Source organism: Opisthorchis viverrini, assembly GCF_000715545.1.
Source record: "Opisthorchis viverrini unplaced genomic scaffold opera_v5_25, whole genome shotgun sequence".
Lineage (NCBI taxonomy): Eukaryota > Metazoa > Platyhelminthes > Trematoda > Opisthorchiida > Opisthorchiidae > Opisthorchis > Opisthorchis viverrini.
The window spans coordinates 410,459-431,218 of NW_008751681.1; the positions used below are offsets into that span (position 1 = coordinate 410,459).

Genomic DNA, 20,760 nt, shown 5'->3' on the forward strand with positions numbered 1-20,760 from the left:
CTAAACAGAGTGCCAAATACCAGATCTTTGATCGCAAAGTTTTTGAGGTTTCATATAGTCTTTGCCGTAGACATGTGCTAAGACACTGTCGGGATTTCTGGGACAAGGTACGTTGAGACCCATATAAGTACAGATGGACAATGGGAAAACATCATTCAATGAATAAGATAGGCGTTTCTTCCGCTCAGAGTCTACAGATTCATCCAGCAGTCCGACGTGGGTTTCGTTTGCGTTGCTTTCATCGACAACCACTTTTGCGTGAACCAAGAATACATCAAAGTACATGTGGGGACCGGAGATGATGCGAGCGATTGGGGCGCAAAACACACATGGATCCTCGTGGAAATGACCCGGTAATCCACGACAGTTCAAAGACATCCCGTGACCAATACGGCAGTGTCGGGAAATAAGAAATGGCTGAAATACATGGAAAAGCAGGGCGTTATGGTTAGTAAAGTGGTGGTTTATTGGTACTTTTACCCTGTATCGGCTTGTTGTCAACAGAGAAAAAGATCCTTCTGTTTAAATGATAGTTAGTCCAAGTGCAAAACAAAATTCCTCTGTTTCTATTTAACTGTGACGATCTAGGTCTTACAAGATCAATCTTAACGGAGTCTAGCCTGCGGCGTCAAAGCGCACGCCACAATTCATGACACAACTAGTCAGTTACCGTCTATCAAATTAGAGCAGAATGGAGTCATTCCTAAACGCTTGCTTAAAAAAGATTTGGTCTTGAGAATGTTGCAAGAAGCACTTGTGAGTTCAAAATGCGATAAATCATAATGTCACTCAGAAAATGGCCTCTGCTGGGTCAAAACAAGTTTTCATTTATGTTCTATTGAATAAACCCGTGGGAACCTCTAACAATTAGACGCCCCACATAAACATCCATGCAAGGCTGATCGTACCTAACATGGTTGTGTTGGGTTAACCAGCAGGAAAAAAGAGGGCGGAAAACGAAGAGTAGAGGACACTCTCAGGCCATCTTGAGAAAAATGAGCGAAGTGACCAAACTGGACAGTAAATCACCTCTTGTACTGCATGAGTTTGCGGACCACAATCGGCTCAGTTTCGAAAACTTACACATACCGGAACACATTCCTAACGCGAATGCATCAGGGTGCCTTGCTGAATCAGTGGCTATTCACATGATTTCTGGCATTAACGGGTTTGATGGTGGTGAACTGTCTGTGACTTGGCGAAATACACTCATTTCCAAACAAATTTGGTTTTGCGAGAGACTCACCTGAAACTCAGCTGAATCTCGCTCTCTCTCTCTCTCTCTCACCCGGGTTCCAGGTGAGTCTCTCGCGAAACCAAACTTGTTTGCAAATGAGTGCATTTCGCTAATTTCGCGCAATTTGGTTTCAAGTAGAACATAAGGTTGACGGAAACTTGGGGACTGCGCCTACCTGATGAGCCACAAGAAGGGAGAAACCGATCGTGGGCTGTCGAGGAGTTTTTAACAAACTTATGAGTAGTACATTACAGCTTGGTTCGACCAACTCATCAAGCGCGATGGTCCACATGTGACACAACTTCATCGCAATTTCAGGTGCGAAACATGTAAACGGTGCAACACACCAGTACCCTTAAGCGAAACGACACACAAGACTATCACACCGACCTGACACTGTGATGACCATTCTTTGATAACCTCATTGATATCGTTTGATTTCAGTCATATTTGTTCCTTGATAAAGGGCAGTCAGTTAGTTTCATACTAACTAAAACATGAGGCGGCCTGTGTGCAGCACATTCAGCTGAAGAGCACCATGAACGAGAGATTCACTGGAGTCTCTCGTGAAAACTAAATTGATTTGCAAATGAATAGTGTATTTGTCGCATTCAGTTTCAGTTGATTTATCCGGTGTGTATTCACCAGGATTTTCGCTATGAGTTGAGTTCCCGTTTTCTGCATACCAGCGTTGTTGTTGAAAGAAAACAGAGATAGCGAACTACATTCATTTGCAAACAAATTTAGTTTTGCTCTAGACTCACCTGGAATCCAGCTGAATCTCTCGTTCAAGTAGAACGAGAATAGAACGAATTTTGGACCCGCGAAACAGTAGGAAAGCGCAGGTTTTTTTCTGTGTCCTTTCCCCGTAACCTACGACATTAGTATCTGGCCCACATGACAGCCCGCAACAGATGCGCTTGCAGCAGAATGGGGCTCTTTAGAAGTTTAACTTGTAGTTAAACTATTCTGGACTTAAGGTCAACAGTTGGGGACAGCACTGTTGTATCCCCAAACCGCCCCGTGAGGCGATTGCCCATAGTGTGAAACCTACTACTCCCCACCTGGCGATTCTTTCTACTTTTGTGTTGTCTTTTGATCTTGAGGAACGGAACCCAGATGAAGGTCCACACCATAGCAGCACTCATTCCCAGCACCACATAGAACTAGGAGCCTTTGGTATGTGCAATCTAAAAGTGACCTTTCCCAAGCTCGGTCCTTGAGGAATTTCACACTGGAGGGGCGCTTGGCAGTATCCCAAATAGTATGAAACTCAGAACAATAATATGAGTTCTGCAGGATAGTTTCCAGCTGAGCCATAAGAAGAAAATACAAGCTTATCGTTTGTAAACTGACGTGCCGGACCTAGAGTTTCGCAAAACAGGGGACATTGAAAATAATTTCAAGTTGGACTTCAAACTCCACACAGGTTACGCGGATCACTTGACAAGCTCGCTTTTGTTAGTTTACTTACTGAGATGATTTTAAAGGTTCCTCTATCTCATTGATTTCCAACGAAGCCCGTACTTGACGAAGTGGATTCCAACTAGAATTCAATTTAAGTGAACTATAAGATGGGTTTTCGCTATGTATCAGATCTAAACAGATGAACAGTGAGCGATCTTATATGAAAAAACTAGATCAAAAGAGCGCCCCATCTACAAAGACGCTTTTTGGGGACTACATAGCCCTAAAAGCCTTAGAAAGTGCGTTTCTTGTCCGGTAGTCAGCTGTCTTTGGAGGGATTGTCGGGTGATAGTGGGCATTTTTCTGAAAAGATTTTGATCACAAAATAAACGTGTTAAAACAGAACTTCCTACGTCAGAATTTATCGGGATAAATGACCTTCACGAAATTTTTGTGAGATAACCAACTTCGCCAGACGTATCCACAGAAAATACCTGTTCATAAGTAGCATCTTTCCATGTGACAGACAGCTCTCGAACGATCGTCTCGTAAGACCCGAGCACAGCGACATCCGTATCATGATCATAGGGAATGAAGTCCTTGTGTCTGAAACCAGAAGGCACAAAATCGAAGAAAATAAACGTACCTCAATAATTCAGATTTGGGTTTTCTAAATGACCGAGAACTGACTGTTGTCTACAGTGGACGTGAGAATGAGTGAATAAACATTGCGCGGACTTCCCATAAAGTTACCTAACTCTGCTTCATTATGTTGGCGACCTTCTGGCAAGGCCCACTGGATCGATATGTTTACCGGGGTAAATTGTTTGGAAGTACTTGTACAGAAGTACCTGAATGGAACAGCGCACTCTGTAACGTTGATGTCTGTAATATGGTCAGATAGATATCTTCATGAGCCGCATGATGTAGGACATTCATTTTCTAAAAATATGGACACTGCTATGAGACGACACCATTTTGTCGTTTTTTAGCCGTATTTGTGGGTCCTGGTTCACTTAAAGAACTCACTGTGATTCATGACCCTTAAACTGCGAAAACAGCAGTTACGGGAGCGAAAAATTGTGAGAGCGAATCAGTGTAAAATAGCAGCGAGACCAAATCAGTCGGGAATGGTGAAAGTAACCCTTTTTAATCGTAGCATTTTTAAAGTTGCTGTCACGACTAAATTTTGTGCCATTGTAGAAGTTCAACCCTGAAAAACTGGAATCTAACTTAAAGGCAACTACTCACAAGGTTGCTGAAAACTCTTCGAATCTAACATGGTATTTTGAACCTACAGAGAGTGTATATTCGCCCAAAGGCGGATGACTGATAAACTTGTCCTATTTCATAATGTGTGAAAGCCCAGAAAGCCTTTTACGTATAGCAAACGAACACGGCTAAAGACACAAGTGAGTCGAGCAATATTCTTTTTGGTTCGAATTTCGCGAATCCAGGTAACGGTCGGGATGTCTGAATTTAAGGGAATATTTCGGTGAGAAACTTCAGTCTCACTGATTAAATGATGAATGTCCTAAGAAGTGTCGGAATGAACAAAGGCCTAACGGCGAGTTTGGCTTTGTTCTGTTAACGCAAACACTTAGTTTTGTTATCTAATGAAGCTCTGTTCATTCAGTACTTTACAAACCTGCATATTTACATAAGCTTGCGATATGGACGTAGACCGTCTGGAATTACAAGTTTCGCGTCGTCACAAGCCGTCAGAGTGAAGTACATCAGCAGACACTTTGGTCAGTTTTTTAAATCAAGCAGATGAGTAAATAATTGATGTGTTACTTGCGATGCTGACTATTTTCGGTATAGTAGAGTGCGCATTACATATACCAGACAGTTATGCTGGAAAAATGTCGTAAAGTTTGCTAAATGCTACGATTCGAGTGGAATGTGTACAAGCTACACAGCTTTAGCCTCGGACTTTTAACCCTAAAGAAAGCGTTGTATGAACCGGTTTTCGTTTCACATAGTCATCACGACGATATGTGGCATTTTGGCCAAAGCACCCAATATGTGATGCGAATTAAGGTTAATAGCCATTATCTTTGTATCGAATACCGTAAACCGTCCAATGATTCAGTATGGAAAAGCTGAACTCGTGGGACGAGTTGACGACCGGGCGGCTGGGATTCATAACTAACGAAAACAGAATGAAATTCGAAAAGGTACATGAATCATTCTTTACTTGTCGGAGCGGGTCAAAATTCAACATAGAACCGCCTACGAAATTCACTGGGTTGTTCAAACTAAGACAGAAAGTGACGAGGATCAGGTTCCTTAAAAGTGAACCCGTCGATTGTGGTCCTCAAGCTGATTTAATAATCGCTGTACAGTGACGTGGTGAAAATTCGCTTCTCCCGTCGAATACTGGTGACGTGACTCAACCGAAAATAACGGTGACATAGCGTCTATGTGCGATCCGTGGTTGCATTTTATTCGCTATTTACTTGGAATGTGAATGAATGCCATACAATACAACCTGTTCCCTTTCCTTCGTTTTGTTGCAGTTAGATTCAGCTATAAACGAATGGAACCGGTGCATGTGTGATATTTCATAACCACGATGAAGATCAAAACTTAGAGAAAACTTCCGCAATACTGGGAACATATATAGCTAGTTCTCAAGAATTTGCAAATGTGTTCAGGACCAACAGATTTGAGAATAAATCCACTGGGGTTTGACAGCTTTAAATTAACTTTGTTTTTAGGAGTTTCATATTCTAGAACTGATTGGCGAAAACGTGCAAAAAGATTGAATGCTGCGCACAACATCCTCCAATGTTACACTTGCTTCCTAAGTTTACGAGCGATTCCGACTTTCCTAATCTTAATAGAATCGCCTAATTTCATTTTACAATCGGTATATGTGCGCTAGTTTCAACTCCGCTGTGCTGCCTTCTGAAGGCTTATACAAAACAAAGTGAACTGTAAACCAACACTTAACAAGCCGATCTCTCCCAATTTGAGTGAAGTTTTGCAGCTGAAGAACAATGTAGGCCGATTTTGAGGCCAGGATTGACGAACGGTGTTAAAACACAGGTGTTTTACAAAAATGAGTTCGTTCTCTACCTATAGGTTCTTTTTCTGATTATTCACTACTAGCTACACTTCCTGGTTTGACGAAATTTCTCCTACTGATAAAATGAACAAGATGCACTATGTGACGGGGATACTTTGATGATAAATCACACTGGCTGTAAAAAGAGGTGCGCGACCAATTTCTCGGATAGGCTTTAACGGCAATTCATCATGATTTATCTGGAAGGATTTGAGGGCAAGGTCATTGCGACGATTATAAGATCCAGCGTAAAAAACGTATAAAGTGGTCACCGGGTTCGAGAAATACACTCCCTGAAAATCAATTTGGTTCTCACGAGAGACTCAACTGAATCTCACATTTATGGTATTCTACAACTGAATGTGCTGCACACAGGCCGCCTCATGTTTCAGTTGGCACGATACTCGAGTTATCGCAGTATATTTTCATAAATGAAACTACTCACAAGGTTGCTGAAAACTCTTCGACAGCCCACGACAGGTTTCTCCCTTCTTGGGACTCATAGGGTAGGCACAGATGAGTGTATTTCTCGAAAACAGTCTAATTTGGGTTCAAGTGGAACATAAAATTGACGATAACTTGGAAACTGCGCCTTCCTGGTGAGCCCCAAGAAGGGCGAAACCGGTCGTGGGTCGTCGAAGAGTTTTCAGCAACCTGTGAGTAGTTTCCTTTATGGTCACTGGGTTGTTTTCCGAGATGGACATTTTGACTGCAACTGTTCAACACCATCAGTGTCTTATGAGTGAACGAGCGTCGCTGTTAAATTTTCACTTACTTAAAGCTAGGATAACAATAAAGAAATATATCTTAGCAGACCATTTTAGTCCTAGCGGTAGAACCAAGTCTTCGATAAAAAATGGGAAGATGTAGCCACGTCAACAAAAGAATTCGTTCTACCGCACGACTGCCTTCAGGTGAAGAAGAGTGTCTTCATCCCTTGGTGTTTAAATATTTGGTCTGCCAAAATAGACTTAATTCCATTTGTGAGTAGTAGACATAAAAGTTTCAGTTACTTACCGTACTGACCCTAACAATGACCCGTAAGTTAGCCACCAAACTATTTTGTGTTTTTCGGCCATTTGGATCCATTTGAGAAAAAGTTGATACATGTTCTCTCGTCTCAGAAGATCCACCTGACAACCAGTCACGCCGTCAGATAGCTGGACATCTTTCCTGTATACCATCGAATTATTGTACGTGGGCGGATAAACAGGAAGCGATCTCGTGCTATTCCAGACTTCTCGAACTGTAGGAACGGTCCCGATGTGACCCATATTCTGTAGACACCAAATCAGGTCGAGTTTGTTCAGGTATCTTTGAGTATGACCACAACATAGTTCGAGGGCGGGGTTAGGTGAATCATACTTAGTAAGGTTACACAAAGCTGCAAAAATTGTCAGTAGACTTAGCCGAACTGAACTGTTCTTGAGTCTCTCGTCGTTCATTTCAGCTATCCATTTTGTCAGATCGTTAGAATGTAGTCGAAATTCCCCGTCTGTTTCCTGAGCGTGGTAGACGAAACCGTACGTGTGATGTGTCACTGTTTTTTCATCCCAATGGTTTGTACCGTGATAGATCCAGAATGCACATAACGCCAAAACAGACAAAACTACATTGATAATGCCGAACCTCATCAGGCCCAACTATCTTACGATTGCTCTCACCAGAGAAAAGTCCAGCTTTTCAAACCAACCAAAGGGTGCCAACACGGTTCGACCAATCGGATTTGTCTGTGCTACCTGGCACCATCGATAGCGATAGACATTGGAAATAATAGATAGGTTATTGATAAATACACTCATTTGCAAATCAATTCGGTTTTCCCTGGATGCTCAATTGAAACTTCCACTTATGCTATTCTACAACTGGATGGGCTGCACACAGGCCGTCTCATGATTCAGTTCGCACGATATTCGAGATATCGAAGTATATTTTCATAAAGGAAACTACAAACAAGGTTGCTGAAAACTCTTCGACAGTCCACGACCAGTTTCGTCCTGATGATGGTGGTTGTGGCACAACCACCAACCCACCGCTACGCACTACTACGCTCCACAATAACGCACTGATGATGTCACCTCGATTACAAATCCATTTGGTTGTGGACTGTCAAAGAGTTTTCAGCAACCTTGTGAGTAGCTTCCTTTATGAAAATAGATATTTCACATACTAAATGAAGAACTAGGAGGATTAATCCCATGGGATAGTTAGAGCAAGACAGCATCGCAATCACTTACTCCACAACTGGTAGGAACAGATTTATTTTATCGGCAAACAAATTTTAAGGCATGACAAAATTTCTCACGGTCTGATCAACTGCGGAATTTGGACGTGTGTAATATGGGCAGTGTACAGTATGCAGCAAACAGTATTTCAAAATTGAAACGGAAGTTTTATAAGCATTACCGAAACCAGAGTTAATTAGTTGCTTAGAGAATGACGAATTTGAATTAAACACAGCAATTGAATATACAGGGTGTCTCATAAAAGACGCAAAAAATAATACCACTAAAACTTTAACACCAATTTAAACATATTTATTTTTATTTGCCCGTACCTGCATTATGAAAATTTTTTGTAAACAAACCAGCTTTACAAAAATTTTGAAAAAAGCCGCCTTTTTCTTTTATAACAAGTTGGAAATGGTATGACATGTGAGACAGCATGTTTAACTTCTTCAAGCATCACTCGTGGCCTCTCCTCTTCAATTCTTGCTCTTAACTTCACCAAATTCCTCGGTTCACTTTCGTGATATACCCAAGGCTTGGCATCTCACAATACGAGGCACGCTGGCGCGGGGAATGCTGGTCAACTGAGACACCTGAGTTATTGACGAAGATGTCATGGTGCTCTGGGACTGAAATTGCTCGACGGCATTCTGTACAGTGAGTACTCTTTCGTCACTCAGAGACTTTCTCCCTTTGCCAGGGAAATCTAATACAGATAAAGTGGACCCAAATTCGCAATCAAGCATGTAATGGTCGATACAGTGAAAGAAACTTTGATGAGACCATGTTTGGTTGTGTAAGCACGAAGTGCAGCGGTGGCGGTTTCACAAAGGGAATAATAGATTTTTACAATCTCAGTGCGCGTACTGACATTTATCGTAAACAAAAAACGTTGACACTTGTACACAAAACTTCCGTCATGTGGATACTAATGATAAAAAATTTCGTTATCCCTTCTTTAACTGACTACGTTTACTTAATCAAATGTTGCGTTTATTATGGGACACCTGTCCCGGTATGCCTGCCTCTCTATTCTCAAGATAAATGAGGCACGCGTTCTTTGCACATGATTTAAGCCCATTTCCAGTCCCTTAAACATAAATAGGATTTCAAACAAAGGTGACTGAATAAATACACTATGATTCTGAGCGTAATTCCCGGAGTGTTATGATCGGGAGCCAAAACATTTTCCTCGTTTGCAGGCCTAATCTTAATTGTGGGGCGTGATGTTTTCCCCCGGTGTGGCGTTCACGAATTTCCGCCCATATTTCGTTAAGAAAGTAGTTGAAGAACAACACATTTCTCTTGATTTCACCTTAGTAGGAGAACGAGTCTTAATATCGGTGTGAAACTACGTTTTCCGTTCTTGAAGTCTTCATTGTGATCCGTAATTTAAGCTCCAGGGCCTCTGGGATGCTGGTTCTTCTGTAGATTATTATGCCCGAAGGAAGCTCCGGACCCCTTACTGTCGTCCTGTCCAAGTTTTTTTCATGGCAGTCAACGGCTTACTGTCACATCTAGCTGTCTTGTGACCAAATCATCCTAATCATCATCTGAAAAGTCTTGGGCAACCGGTGTTTTCCCCAGGAAAACTTCACTGATGGACTGTTGCTCCATCGGTGTCTAACTGTAGAATCCAGACAGATGGCACATTTCGTGGAGGACGCGGGTCCCTCGAATTTCAAGACAACAAAGGTGAAAAGTGGTGATTTTGATGCATCAAGCGTGCGGTATCTGGGTCATCCGTGGCACCCACACCTGTGAGTTAATTATCTGAAGTTCGTATCCCGGAACGATCGAGGATATGTATTAATGACCAGCTCTAATAAAACCTCAATTCGACTCCAGTTCCTCTCTTTTTAGTACGAAATCACCAGAAAAATTGGCCAGAGAATGAGGAGTGTCCAAACCAGAGTGAGCTAATATTAGTGTAAACAGATGAAACAACTCTACAGAGCTTCCATACTTTCAGTATATACCGTCTCCCTCTGGTGATGTGAAATCTGCGCCCGAAAGATTCCTCACAACATGAGAAAAAATATACCTACTTCAGTAACGCAACCAGCGATCAATACTAAGATATCTAGTGAGCTCCCTACGTAGTATATAAACTGCTGCAAACCTGCCGACAGTTCAGTTGGAAGTGGAGTTATTCAAGAATCCAGTGTTAAGACATCGATATGGTTTTGAACTTTGGCACAGTGTTTGATTACGCGCCCCCAAGACCACACTCCAAGATAAGCATGGCTTGACCTGGTCCGGAAACCAGCGTATTACAAAAAAACCCGCGGGATTCCACACAATGTATTGCAAACTTATGCACTTTCCACGCAATTCACGTTTGAAAGTAGTAAGAAAGAATTCATCCATGCTATTACATGAATTTAGCATTTTCCGTTCTGCGATCCCACCACTTTTCCACTGAAACATTTATCATAACACTTCAGAAATATACCTTACTATAGTAGTGCATACCAAGAAGAGCATGGCAGAGCTACAAACCGAAACAACGGATATTTCGGTGAGAATTACTGCAGTAGATAAAGGAGCCAAATTATACATGTACCGCTGAAACGACCAAGGGATGCACAGTCAGAAGAGCTGAAATCCTTTTTCGTATAGGTTGCTCACCAAAGTGTATGCACCGAATTTCAAAGACAACACCCAGGTCACATAAGGCACAACAAACCTGGAACAGATTGTATAAATAGTCCCATGTAAATTGTATACATGCAAAGAGCGGGAAGGGGGTAATGTATGCTGAAGTGTATGTGGCTTCTTTTCTTCCAGTGTGATTACCAGTAAAGCAGATGAAAAATAACAGGTGTAACAAAATCACGGTTGATTTTCATACAATTGGTGATTTTGTGGTACTGACAACGAGTTAATCAGTATTTTTCGTCCCTTCATCGTAGAACCTGTGTTCTCCTATTGTACAAAACAGGAATTCAAAACGCTTTCTACACCGTCCACCTTTTATCAACCAAGTTGCTCGGCCAATTGCCCTCCAAACAGCATCTGACCACTCCCCCACAATGACATTCCGTTACTTCCATTGTTAATTTATGCCCTAATACATTGACAGGTGCCCCAGAACCAATGATTTGTTTTAATCCGACAATTTGTGAGTTCTTCTTGAGCGTGGCGCTCACTTCACAAGGTGATTAGAAGAACGCAAGTAAGCCAGTCAACCGGGGTGTTCAGTGCTGCGCTCAAATACTCAGATATTTGACCCGGTTGCACTACATTCTACCCACGAGAGAATCTGATACATAGAAATAAACTAAAATCACGTCCAATTTGGACTGATTGGCTGTCACATCGCCACGGATGTCCGTTTACGTACAGGGTAAATGTGGTGCTAAGTGGGCGTTCTCTTGATCTTATCACTAACATGATGTGTATTACGGTGCGGATCTTCCTTTAGTTTGAACTTGTAGGAAGTGTACTCTCTGGGGCAACATGTACCGAGAACATTTATGTGTGAACGTCTTTTACAAGATGCATTTGATCTACTCGAAATTCTGTTTAGCTAAAACTGTCAGCGCTGAGAAACAGAGAACCTGTCGGATATCTAAAGCATATGCGTAACGAGTTCAATATTTGTTATGAAAATCTGATAAGTTGAGCAAGTGAAAACTACAAAAATTTTAAGTTTCAGAAACTCCAGTTTCCATGGAAGAGAACGCAGCACTACAAATGAAATTCCAGTGAAGCTGGCGGTAACAGAAACCCGACGGAGCCTCATGCTTGATTTTTTCAAAAGTATTTGTTGCACACACCGCTTGATTTTTCGGCTGGGAGGGTGCTGAAGATACGGCAACTTTATATTTGGGACGACATTACTCACAAATCAATAAAAATTCTTCAAAAAGGAAATACTGGTTTGGGCCTTTTGAGGATCATCAGTTAACCACAGCGTCTCGTATATTATCAATTGTGCACCCGAAAATAAAACTTGCTTTGCAGTGTTTATTTCCACTGGAGGGTAATAAGTTTCCTAAAATGGCGCCAAAGGGTATACAAAGTATTTGGTACGAACAAGATTTCGAATCCATTTCCTATGGTGTATCACCGGTGAATGTTGAAAGCTACTGATGCCTCAACATATGTCGATCTTCATTAAACTGAACCTCACAGCTTCGTTCCTGCGGACGTCAATATGCTTACACTACTACATTGTATATCAGTAGCATGTGACTGGTGCGGGTCTGAACACCCGGCCTTGACTCGTCGAGCTGCTCAACGCAATCCTGGAGTGGTCACGGACACACCAAAGTGAATGCGTCATATATCGAAATTTCATTCGACTATTAATCGGAACTGTACACTGTTTCAGATCACAACAAAGCCATAATCATTGGGAGTCACATCTTTTCTACGATCCTCTGTGCATTTTCGTGAGCATCAACCGAATTCAGTTGCTGGGTTAAGTATATGAGCGCGCTTCCGTTTTCGATGGGGGCTTCAATATGGTGGCAAGATCTTTTAATTTATAAAAATAGTGGCAGTTATATGGCCATCCCTGATGAGAGCACATGCGGACGGATAGTTTGTGAAATCTACCTGCAGGAAGTAAGCACAATTAATTAATCACTCACTGAACAAAATTTCACTGTGGCTATCATGTAGGTGATAGCCTGACATGTTTGAGCTCAACCCTCTTAGTCCTCATTTGTTACTGAAATTTGGGACAAGCCAACCTGGATAGCCGTTTTACTGTCACATGGTAATCGATATCTTATTCCTGTCTAAGTGTTTTCGAGAGATAAACTTCCTTCTCTACAATGTGAGATTGTCACTCAAGCTTATCTGCGCACGTCAGACACAGAACCATCACGTCAAGTGTGCTGTAGTTTGATATGAACGTTTTGTATGTCAAGCTTTGCACTACGTCAGCTAATTTGTTTCGAAACATATGTAAAAAATGGCATATTGTCATGACAATCGTTAGACACCAAGAAGCCGCCTTATCTGTTGAACGTTATCAGTTGAGGTAAAGACACCATTTAAATATCCACAGAATTTGTGCCTTCAGGTTTAGCAGTATTCCCTCAGTTTTGGTCTCATGCGATGGACCTTTGTGAAATCTATTTCTCTTTGACTGGGTGGTTAAAAACATTCACTCGTAATACATTTTCATCATGCGGCACCAAGAACTCTGTTCTCAGTCGGTACGCAACACTGACACTAAACAAGTATCACTGGGATGAATCTGATGATATCACCCTTCTTATGGTGTATAATCAAGCAGATTCTATGGATCTCATCGTATATAAACATGCTGCCTCTTTTTTTGTGCGGAGTCCTGTCAACAACCTGTTTCTTCTCATTGAGTAAGTGGCTTTCCAATAGACTGAATCTCTGATCCGGAGCCCGCCGATCTGCCAGTCATTGCGTTATCCATTCAAAGTGTTAGCGTCTCCAGTGTTGGAGACTGAACAGCCCCTAGTACACAAGTCAGTTGATCACGTTCTCCGAATTATTTGGAACTACCAGTCCCGTTCGCTGCGTCAAAGGAGCAGCCGTTTTGCATCTATCCATAGATTCAGCGACAGGATCTTAAAACTTCTGATACTACCAAGTCGCTATCAAAGCACACTGGCAAAAAATAAATCGTAATTTAACCTGTCTATTGACAAGCAAGCATCTGAAACCAGTGGGTTGGATAATAAGGCAAGATACTTTGAGCTTGTGGATTACCACAGCGAACTTACAGTCTTTATCACGCATTTCTTTGTATAACACTGTTTCAACCACTGTGTGCGCGTGGGTATCAGAAGAGTAACAAAATGCACAACACATAAAGTCATGTTATGTTTTTTGTCACTGGAAAAAACATCACTCGTTTTTGACGGCATCTGAAGACATTCAGACAGATACTGAAGGTTAAAAAAGAATAACAACCACCTAAAGGACTGCAAATACAAACTGCTGTTCGCATATCATACCTGCTCCCAACGATGTCCCCTTTTACAATGTTTCCAAACAATGCGTTGTGGGCGTAACTGACAGACAAATTTAGGCTCTTCAGTCAGGTGAAGGATCCGTCTGTGGAGCATCTGGTAAGTATGAGCAGAACATTCTCCCTCATCGCGAAATTACTTGTGTTCTTTCCTCACGAGGAATGTGTAATTTAGGTTCGGAACCCATGGTTAAAATGTGATCAAGTAACAGTCAACCTGCCACAAAGTCGAGTACCCGGGCTGTATAACAAAACCCTGCGAGAGCCAGGGACATCCAGATTCTCGTTTATCGAAGTGTGTAAAATGAGGAATATCTTGGTCCCATCAGTTTTGCGATTTCACGCAGAACTCGGCTCCAAAGTCATCACTGGTAGCTAGCCCATCAGTAACTCACGCCAGACCATTACCGGACGTATGCTGGCCTTCGGATTCCATTTCTCTGTTGTCTCATATCCGTACCCTGGCCTAACAATTACATCGATATGTCGTTTGAAGTACCGCTAGCACAAACACTCAAGCCCTAATTATTGGACTTTTACGAAGCTAGTTTGAGAATGCTGGGGAAAATTTCGAGTGCATGCTTCTAAACCTGTTTTGCATTCTGAAGAAAAAACAAGTTTCATTAGAAGAGGAAAGTTTAGTATCTGTTGTGTATATCCTCATGTGCCGCCCGAGTTCTCGGAACACGTGTGGCCACCTAGCCACATACATGACTGTACAGGTCACCGACACTCGCTAGATCACGAGATCTGTCTTTTTTTTACATTCACAATTCACGCCACAGAATAGTGACTAACTTGACTACACAGCTCACAGTCAAGCCCTTGATCCCAAGACCCGCCTTCTGTCCCTACACGTACAAATCACGACACACAAAGGTGACTCGTCTGACAGCGACTGTCTACCGACTGGTAAGGTAGCAACAAGTCATGTGCTGAAGTCCACACACACACACAAACGTTCCTACATATAGGATAGCAACACAGCATAACAGAGCTACGCACGTCGCCCAACTCGGAGCAGAGCCGCCAAGGCCTTGTGGCGCTTCACTCACGGATAGTCAGGAATTACGTGTGGCTGTCACAACAGCGAAGAAGACACGAAACCTGCATCCGGACTTGCAACAGGATTTATCAACCTGTATCTGCAATANCATGACTGTACAGGTCACCGACACTCGCTAGATCACGAGATCTGTCTTTTTTTTACATTCACAATTCACGCCACAGAATAGTGACTAACTTGACTACACAGCTCACAGTCAAGCCCTTGATCCCAAGACCCGCCTTCTGGCCCTACACGTACAAATCACGACACACAAAGGTGACTCGTCTGACAGCGACTGTCTACCGACTGGTAAGGTAGCAACAAGTCATGTGCTGAAGTCCACACACACACACAAACGTTCCTACATAATAGGATAGCACACAGCATAACAGAGCTACGCACGTCGCCCAACTCGGAGCAGAGCCGCCAAGGCCTTGTGGCGCTTCACTCACGGATAGTCAGGAATTACGTGTGGCTGTCACAACAGCGAAGAAGACACGAAACCTGCATCCGGACTTGCAACAGGATTTATCAACCTGTATCTGCAATACGGTAAGTCTCTTGTTCGCATATATACCTGTTGTAATAATTTTACCCAGCAAGCTAACATTGTTAGTGCTCCCGGTTTTCTCGTTCATATAACTGATTTTCGGGTTCTAGTAGAGCATTAACACACGACAATAAAGGGCGAGTGTCATCAAGTGCGATTTGCTTTCAACAGATTGTTATTGTTCCTCTCACTGTAATTTCGTATCTGGGGTTCCAAGACATATTCCTTGTTTTCGCTCGCATTTACGTGACTGTCCTGCTCCAAGCTGTCTAAAGGAGTGCGGTTGTACAATTACTTCCTGACCGCCTCGGAAAATCCTGCTATAAATTGTGTGAGCCCATGCTTATGAGCAGCACAGGGATAGTACTGGTCTAAAAAAGCATTTAAAGAATAAGTCTGGGGTAGTTCATGTGGTTGAGTAGTCCTTGTTCCAATGGGCCTGGTGGGGCCCGTATACATGGTGTAAACCCTGTAGGAGACTGTTTTGGTGGAAAAACCATATATGCTCACCGTTAATTGACTACGGTTTTATTATAACCTCGAATTCACAGAGTACACCTCACATCGCGACCTCTTTATGTTGATTCCGACCGGAAACAAGGTGCCTCATAGTCTGCGTTATATAGATTCTCAACACCGTTATTCACTACCAAATTATTTGGGAGTAACTGCATGATTTACATAGCGTTGCGTCAATCTTTCACCCTCACTATTTTCCCAAATCTTTGTGCCAAATCGACATATCATTTGTTACAGAAAGCAGATAAACATCCCAAATCCAGCCCTCCAAATAATCTCACACTGGCTTTGGATCCTTCTAAGAAAAGTAAACGTTACTTGATTGAGCATTAGAAAATTATGTATGGACAGACAATTTCGTTACATTCTGTGCCTTGGGTAACATAGCTATACACGATGAAAATTCCGTCCTGAGCAGTCTATGCCGATAAGCCGTGAATCGCTTAGGAGAGTGATGAGATTCACTCTTACCCAACAGGAATGAAACAACCGTACAGTTCCCCTCGGTTTTCCTATATAAAATGACTTTAGTTACAGGGAAAATCTCCGCAGCAGTTTTAAAATCTTTCCACCCTTTTGTAGCGAAAATAAAATAGGAATATTTAGTTGTTAACCGTAACGCCTCATTGAACTATGCCCAGTTTTCACTACACTAAGGTGTCGTGAACAATGCATCTCAGTCGGTAGAGCTCTGTGCATCATGTATGCACAACGGCTGTCTGTAAACGTGATGGGGAAATTTGAGTTAGACATAACCCACAAAATCTCTTCCACTGAGCAGGCTTGGGTCACTGAATCTAGTGGCTAAATTTGCTCCATGAGGACTCTTGACAGGTGCACGATGAATAGTTAGGAAGTTGTTGTCCTTGTCTACCTGGGGGTTTTATCCCATAGGTGTAACAAGACAGCACTGCCCTTGGACGTAACATTGGTAATACTTATCACGGTAGCATGAGGGTATCTACTTATACTTTCGGACAATATGGCCTTAGACGCAATCTATGGAGTATCCAACAGATGAGAGTCCAAAACACTTTTGTCCTTTAGTTACAAACGAATCGCCAAAATAGATGAAAAGGTAATCTGCGTGAAGAAGAGATTAGGCGATGCTTCTGCTAAATGATGGGCAAAAAATCGCAACAGTATTGCATTCTATATACGGAAGCCTCAAGAATAGCTTTTTATTACTTGTTATGGATTGTACGTTTGTATGATGAACATATCAGGCTGTTCGTTTCGCTGTACCTTAGTTCTGTCTTTCATTTGTCAACCATGTAAATGTTTCCCGTTTCCTCTGTCGGACATTGTACGAGGTTGAGTCTCTTATTAAGTCACGTATATGTAAAGCAGCTCAAGTACCTTCTACTGTATAACCTTGCAAAAAGCACAATAATTTAGCAGGCCAGTTTTTTGCATTACACATGCATGTTTGGAACCAATAATGATGAGATCAACTCTTCTACCTTGAATGTCATGTTTTGATATGGTCGTTCAGTCTAGCAACTAACCTTCTAAAACTATTGCTATCCTGCTTCGCAGAAAATCTGATGAGCGCTTTTCTTATATAATCTGGTAGACTAAACCTTGTAGGACTAAGGTTAATCTGCATAACCGTAGGTTTTTAGTACAAGATAAACTTAATTACCTGAGGTGTTTACTGATGCTATCCACGTCAACAGTACTTTGGCCATCAGGCTGAGATACTACGTAACCAAAACATCTCATGGTATCAATCATTCCCACACGGCTAAGGTGCAAAATACAGCATTTTCAGTGGTGACTTATGGCATTTGCCTGCAAGGTTGGTGGCCGAATGGCCTAAAGTCCAGTTTTCGAGTGAACTGGTATTCTAAAACTGAACTTACTGCAATGCTGCAAGCTGGTGACAAACCGAATGGTCAGATCGATATGTCAAAAGCTATCTGAAGCAGTTAATTCGCCAGTTAGTTCGCCAGTCAAACTGAGAAATGAATCACTATGAGATACCGCTGGTCTTGTGTCACTCGGCTTGGGCACAATTACAAAAAGGATAAATTTAACCGCACATAGAACTTAAGAAATTATCGAGAAATTTGGTTGACTCTGGTTTGTTTTTCCAGACTATATGCTGATTTTCTCTGAGCTTAATAATTACTCTTTTTCATGCAGTCTTTTTTCAGATTAATGTATTTCACCCATTCATTTTTAAGGTTCCAGCTCCGGTCACAACGCTGTTTATCACTGAATATTGTGTGTTCAGCGTTCTCATTTTCAGTTTCCTCCCTGAACTGACGACTACGGGCTCGATTTCCTACAAGTGAGGGAGGGAATAACTAGGATCCGAACAACAGTCACTAGTACGGTGTAGATTGAAGTGGGTCATAAAAACACCTTAATAGAGCATAAAAGTTACTGGGGGGGGAGTTACGACACTGTAGTGTGTATAGTATGGTGTGTGGCTAAAATGCATATTTGAACAAAATTAGTCAGTATTTTGTTTTGCAACAGCGTATTTAAATGGGGCAAACTGTCGCTCTTTCTTTGCAAAGCCCTTTGGGGTTCTACACCGGCAAGCTCCCTAAATGTGACGAATGAAGCGATCAATCCTCTAGCCTAACTGTGACCTCAATCCAAGCAATAAGATCGTTTGCGACGTCTCTTTTATCACTGAGACTCAGTGGCAGATAGCGCGAACAAAAAATTTATTTCATAGTGAGAAAACAGGCTGAAAATGCGCAAAAGTGGGGACGTAGCTTCGATATATGGTTTATTTAGGTATAAGGAATGTCGCTGGTTAAACTCAAACTGATGACTTACACACTCATTAGTTCTCGTGCAACATGACAAAGAGACGGAAATTATGCTACCAGCTGGTGCGGTATCCAAAAATGTGAAGTGAACATGAACAAAGGTAGTGCATCTCACTGCAGAACATGGGACATAATTCTCTGCAGCCCCGCGGTCTGTTATTTTTCTGGTAGAAGGTAGCTGCGCTCATCCTTAAGACCGAAAAATGTAGTGCGATTGTGTAAAACGAATGATATCGCGTTAAGCACTCCAAATGCAGGTTGCGCGTGGGTGCCTGAACTTACATACGCTTCCATGACACAATTAGGAGAAACTCGATTGCATCAGTTATCCGATCTTATCGGGAAATCTTCGCAACCTTTAACTGAGTCATCTTCCGTTAGGCTTACATTTGTCTTTCTCTTTAGGCGAATGTAGGCGCAGCAGTGCATTTCAAATTTGCAGCGCTCGGTTCACGCTCACTTCCTCGTTACTCATTGAGAAACGAGGCTGCTAGTTGAAAAAATAACCTTATACGGAGCAATCCGAATATACTTACTAGCCAAACAGTTTATTTGAAACAATGTTATCTCATATGGTTTACCAATCAAAGCTCTTTCGTTAGGATATCGGCATGTGACATGACATAAGGGAACGTTGAGGGGAACTAGTTCAATGCCGCACTGTTTCTGCATCACGATATTCTGTTTTGGTACTGGGAAGTCCGACCATCAAGCGGAAGAAAGGCAAGTAATTGGGCCAGAAGCGTTGCAGCAACACATCTAACTAAATTGAGTTCCAGAGAGATACTAGCGACAATGTGACACTCTATTTGCAATTCGACCCAGTAGTATTTTTCAGATTCTTGGGATCTCCGTCATGTCGGCCTATGTGCGTTTAGGGCTTTGACCTCAGGCGTCTAAAGTTTTCGAATACATCGCCAACTTCCTTCCGCAAGCACTACGTCATTACGACATGAGTAGCCATTGACTTACCATATGCGATGCATGTATGGCCAGTGCACCTAGCTATCACCCTCTGGGTAGAATAGTTGCACGAATTTTCTAGCCGTATAATGGACTGGTATGCGACCGTCATGCGTCAAGGTGCGATCAGGTACTGGATTGGAACGGTCAATTTTAAGTTATAGTTAGCTTGCCTTGTGATTTATGGCCCAGCAGACAAAGGTACATTTTGTCTGGTGTGACAAGTCGATGACTAAGTCGAAGGAAACGACAAACCAGATATACTTTCCAGTTTCAGTAAGAGAATCAGAGTCGATTCCACGAACGCCCTACCTCTAAACAGCCTGTTGCGCCTAATCGTGGGTATCACGTAAACGAAGCTGTAACTAGATATAGTTTTCTAGGTAGCCGGAAAATGAATTCTTAAAGAACGTTTGACCTTGAATTGGAAAATGTCAAGCCGTCAGGCGGTTGTACGATATTAAGCTTACTGGCGATCTTCCAAATGCCAGCCACGCTATATACCTGACCGACTCCAGGCCACTTTTGGTTAGCTTGTTAGCGGTAATTATCAGCTGAGTATGAGTACATAGATCGTTCATATCACTACCCAGATTGCACACGTTAAAACAAGGAATTGAATTAACGGAGAGTAAACAGAAAATTCCTGAGAACTTGATTGAGTCAAGTGGATTCGCTTCAAGCTTTTTGTGCAATCTGTTGTGCTATTATCCGAAGCAATGGCCCTTCGATATTTATCTTAAAGCGACAGCAGACAAGGTTCCAACGCGCAGCCTCTAAGTGACTTCAGGGTCAGCTAAGTACTGAATCTGAAATTCTGTGCAAAGAGGATACTCTAGTTACTGCTATTAACCGAACTGGACAGATAACACACTGACAGGATAGTGTCACAAATCAAGTGGCCATTTCAATTGTTCGAGGTGTTTATCTCAACATAAATTTTTGATGGACTAACAGGCCGCATTTCAAACCCATTGAGAG

The 20,760-nt window shown here is 42.2% G+C and overlaps 1 protein-coding gene across 1 annotated transcript; it reads right to left on the bottom strand.

The window, feature by feature from the left end:
• On the bottom strand, positions 1 to 7,351 carry T265_02134 (hypothetical protein; the record flags this gene model as incomplete). Its single annotated transcript, XM_009166308.1, has 6 exons — positions 1 to 417; positions 1,289 to 1,408; positions 3,112 to 3,250; positions 6,163 to 6,257; positions 6,297 to 6,432; positions 6,735 to 7,351. The coding sequence occupies 6 exons, from the start codon at positions 7,349 to 7,351 to the stop codon at positions 1 to 3; spliced, it is 1,524 nt and encodes a 507-aa protein (XP_009164572.1).
• Between the last annotated feature and the right edge of the window lie 13,409 nt (positions 7,352 to 20,760).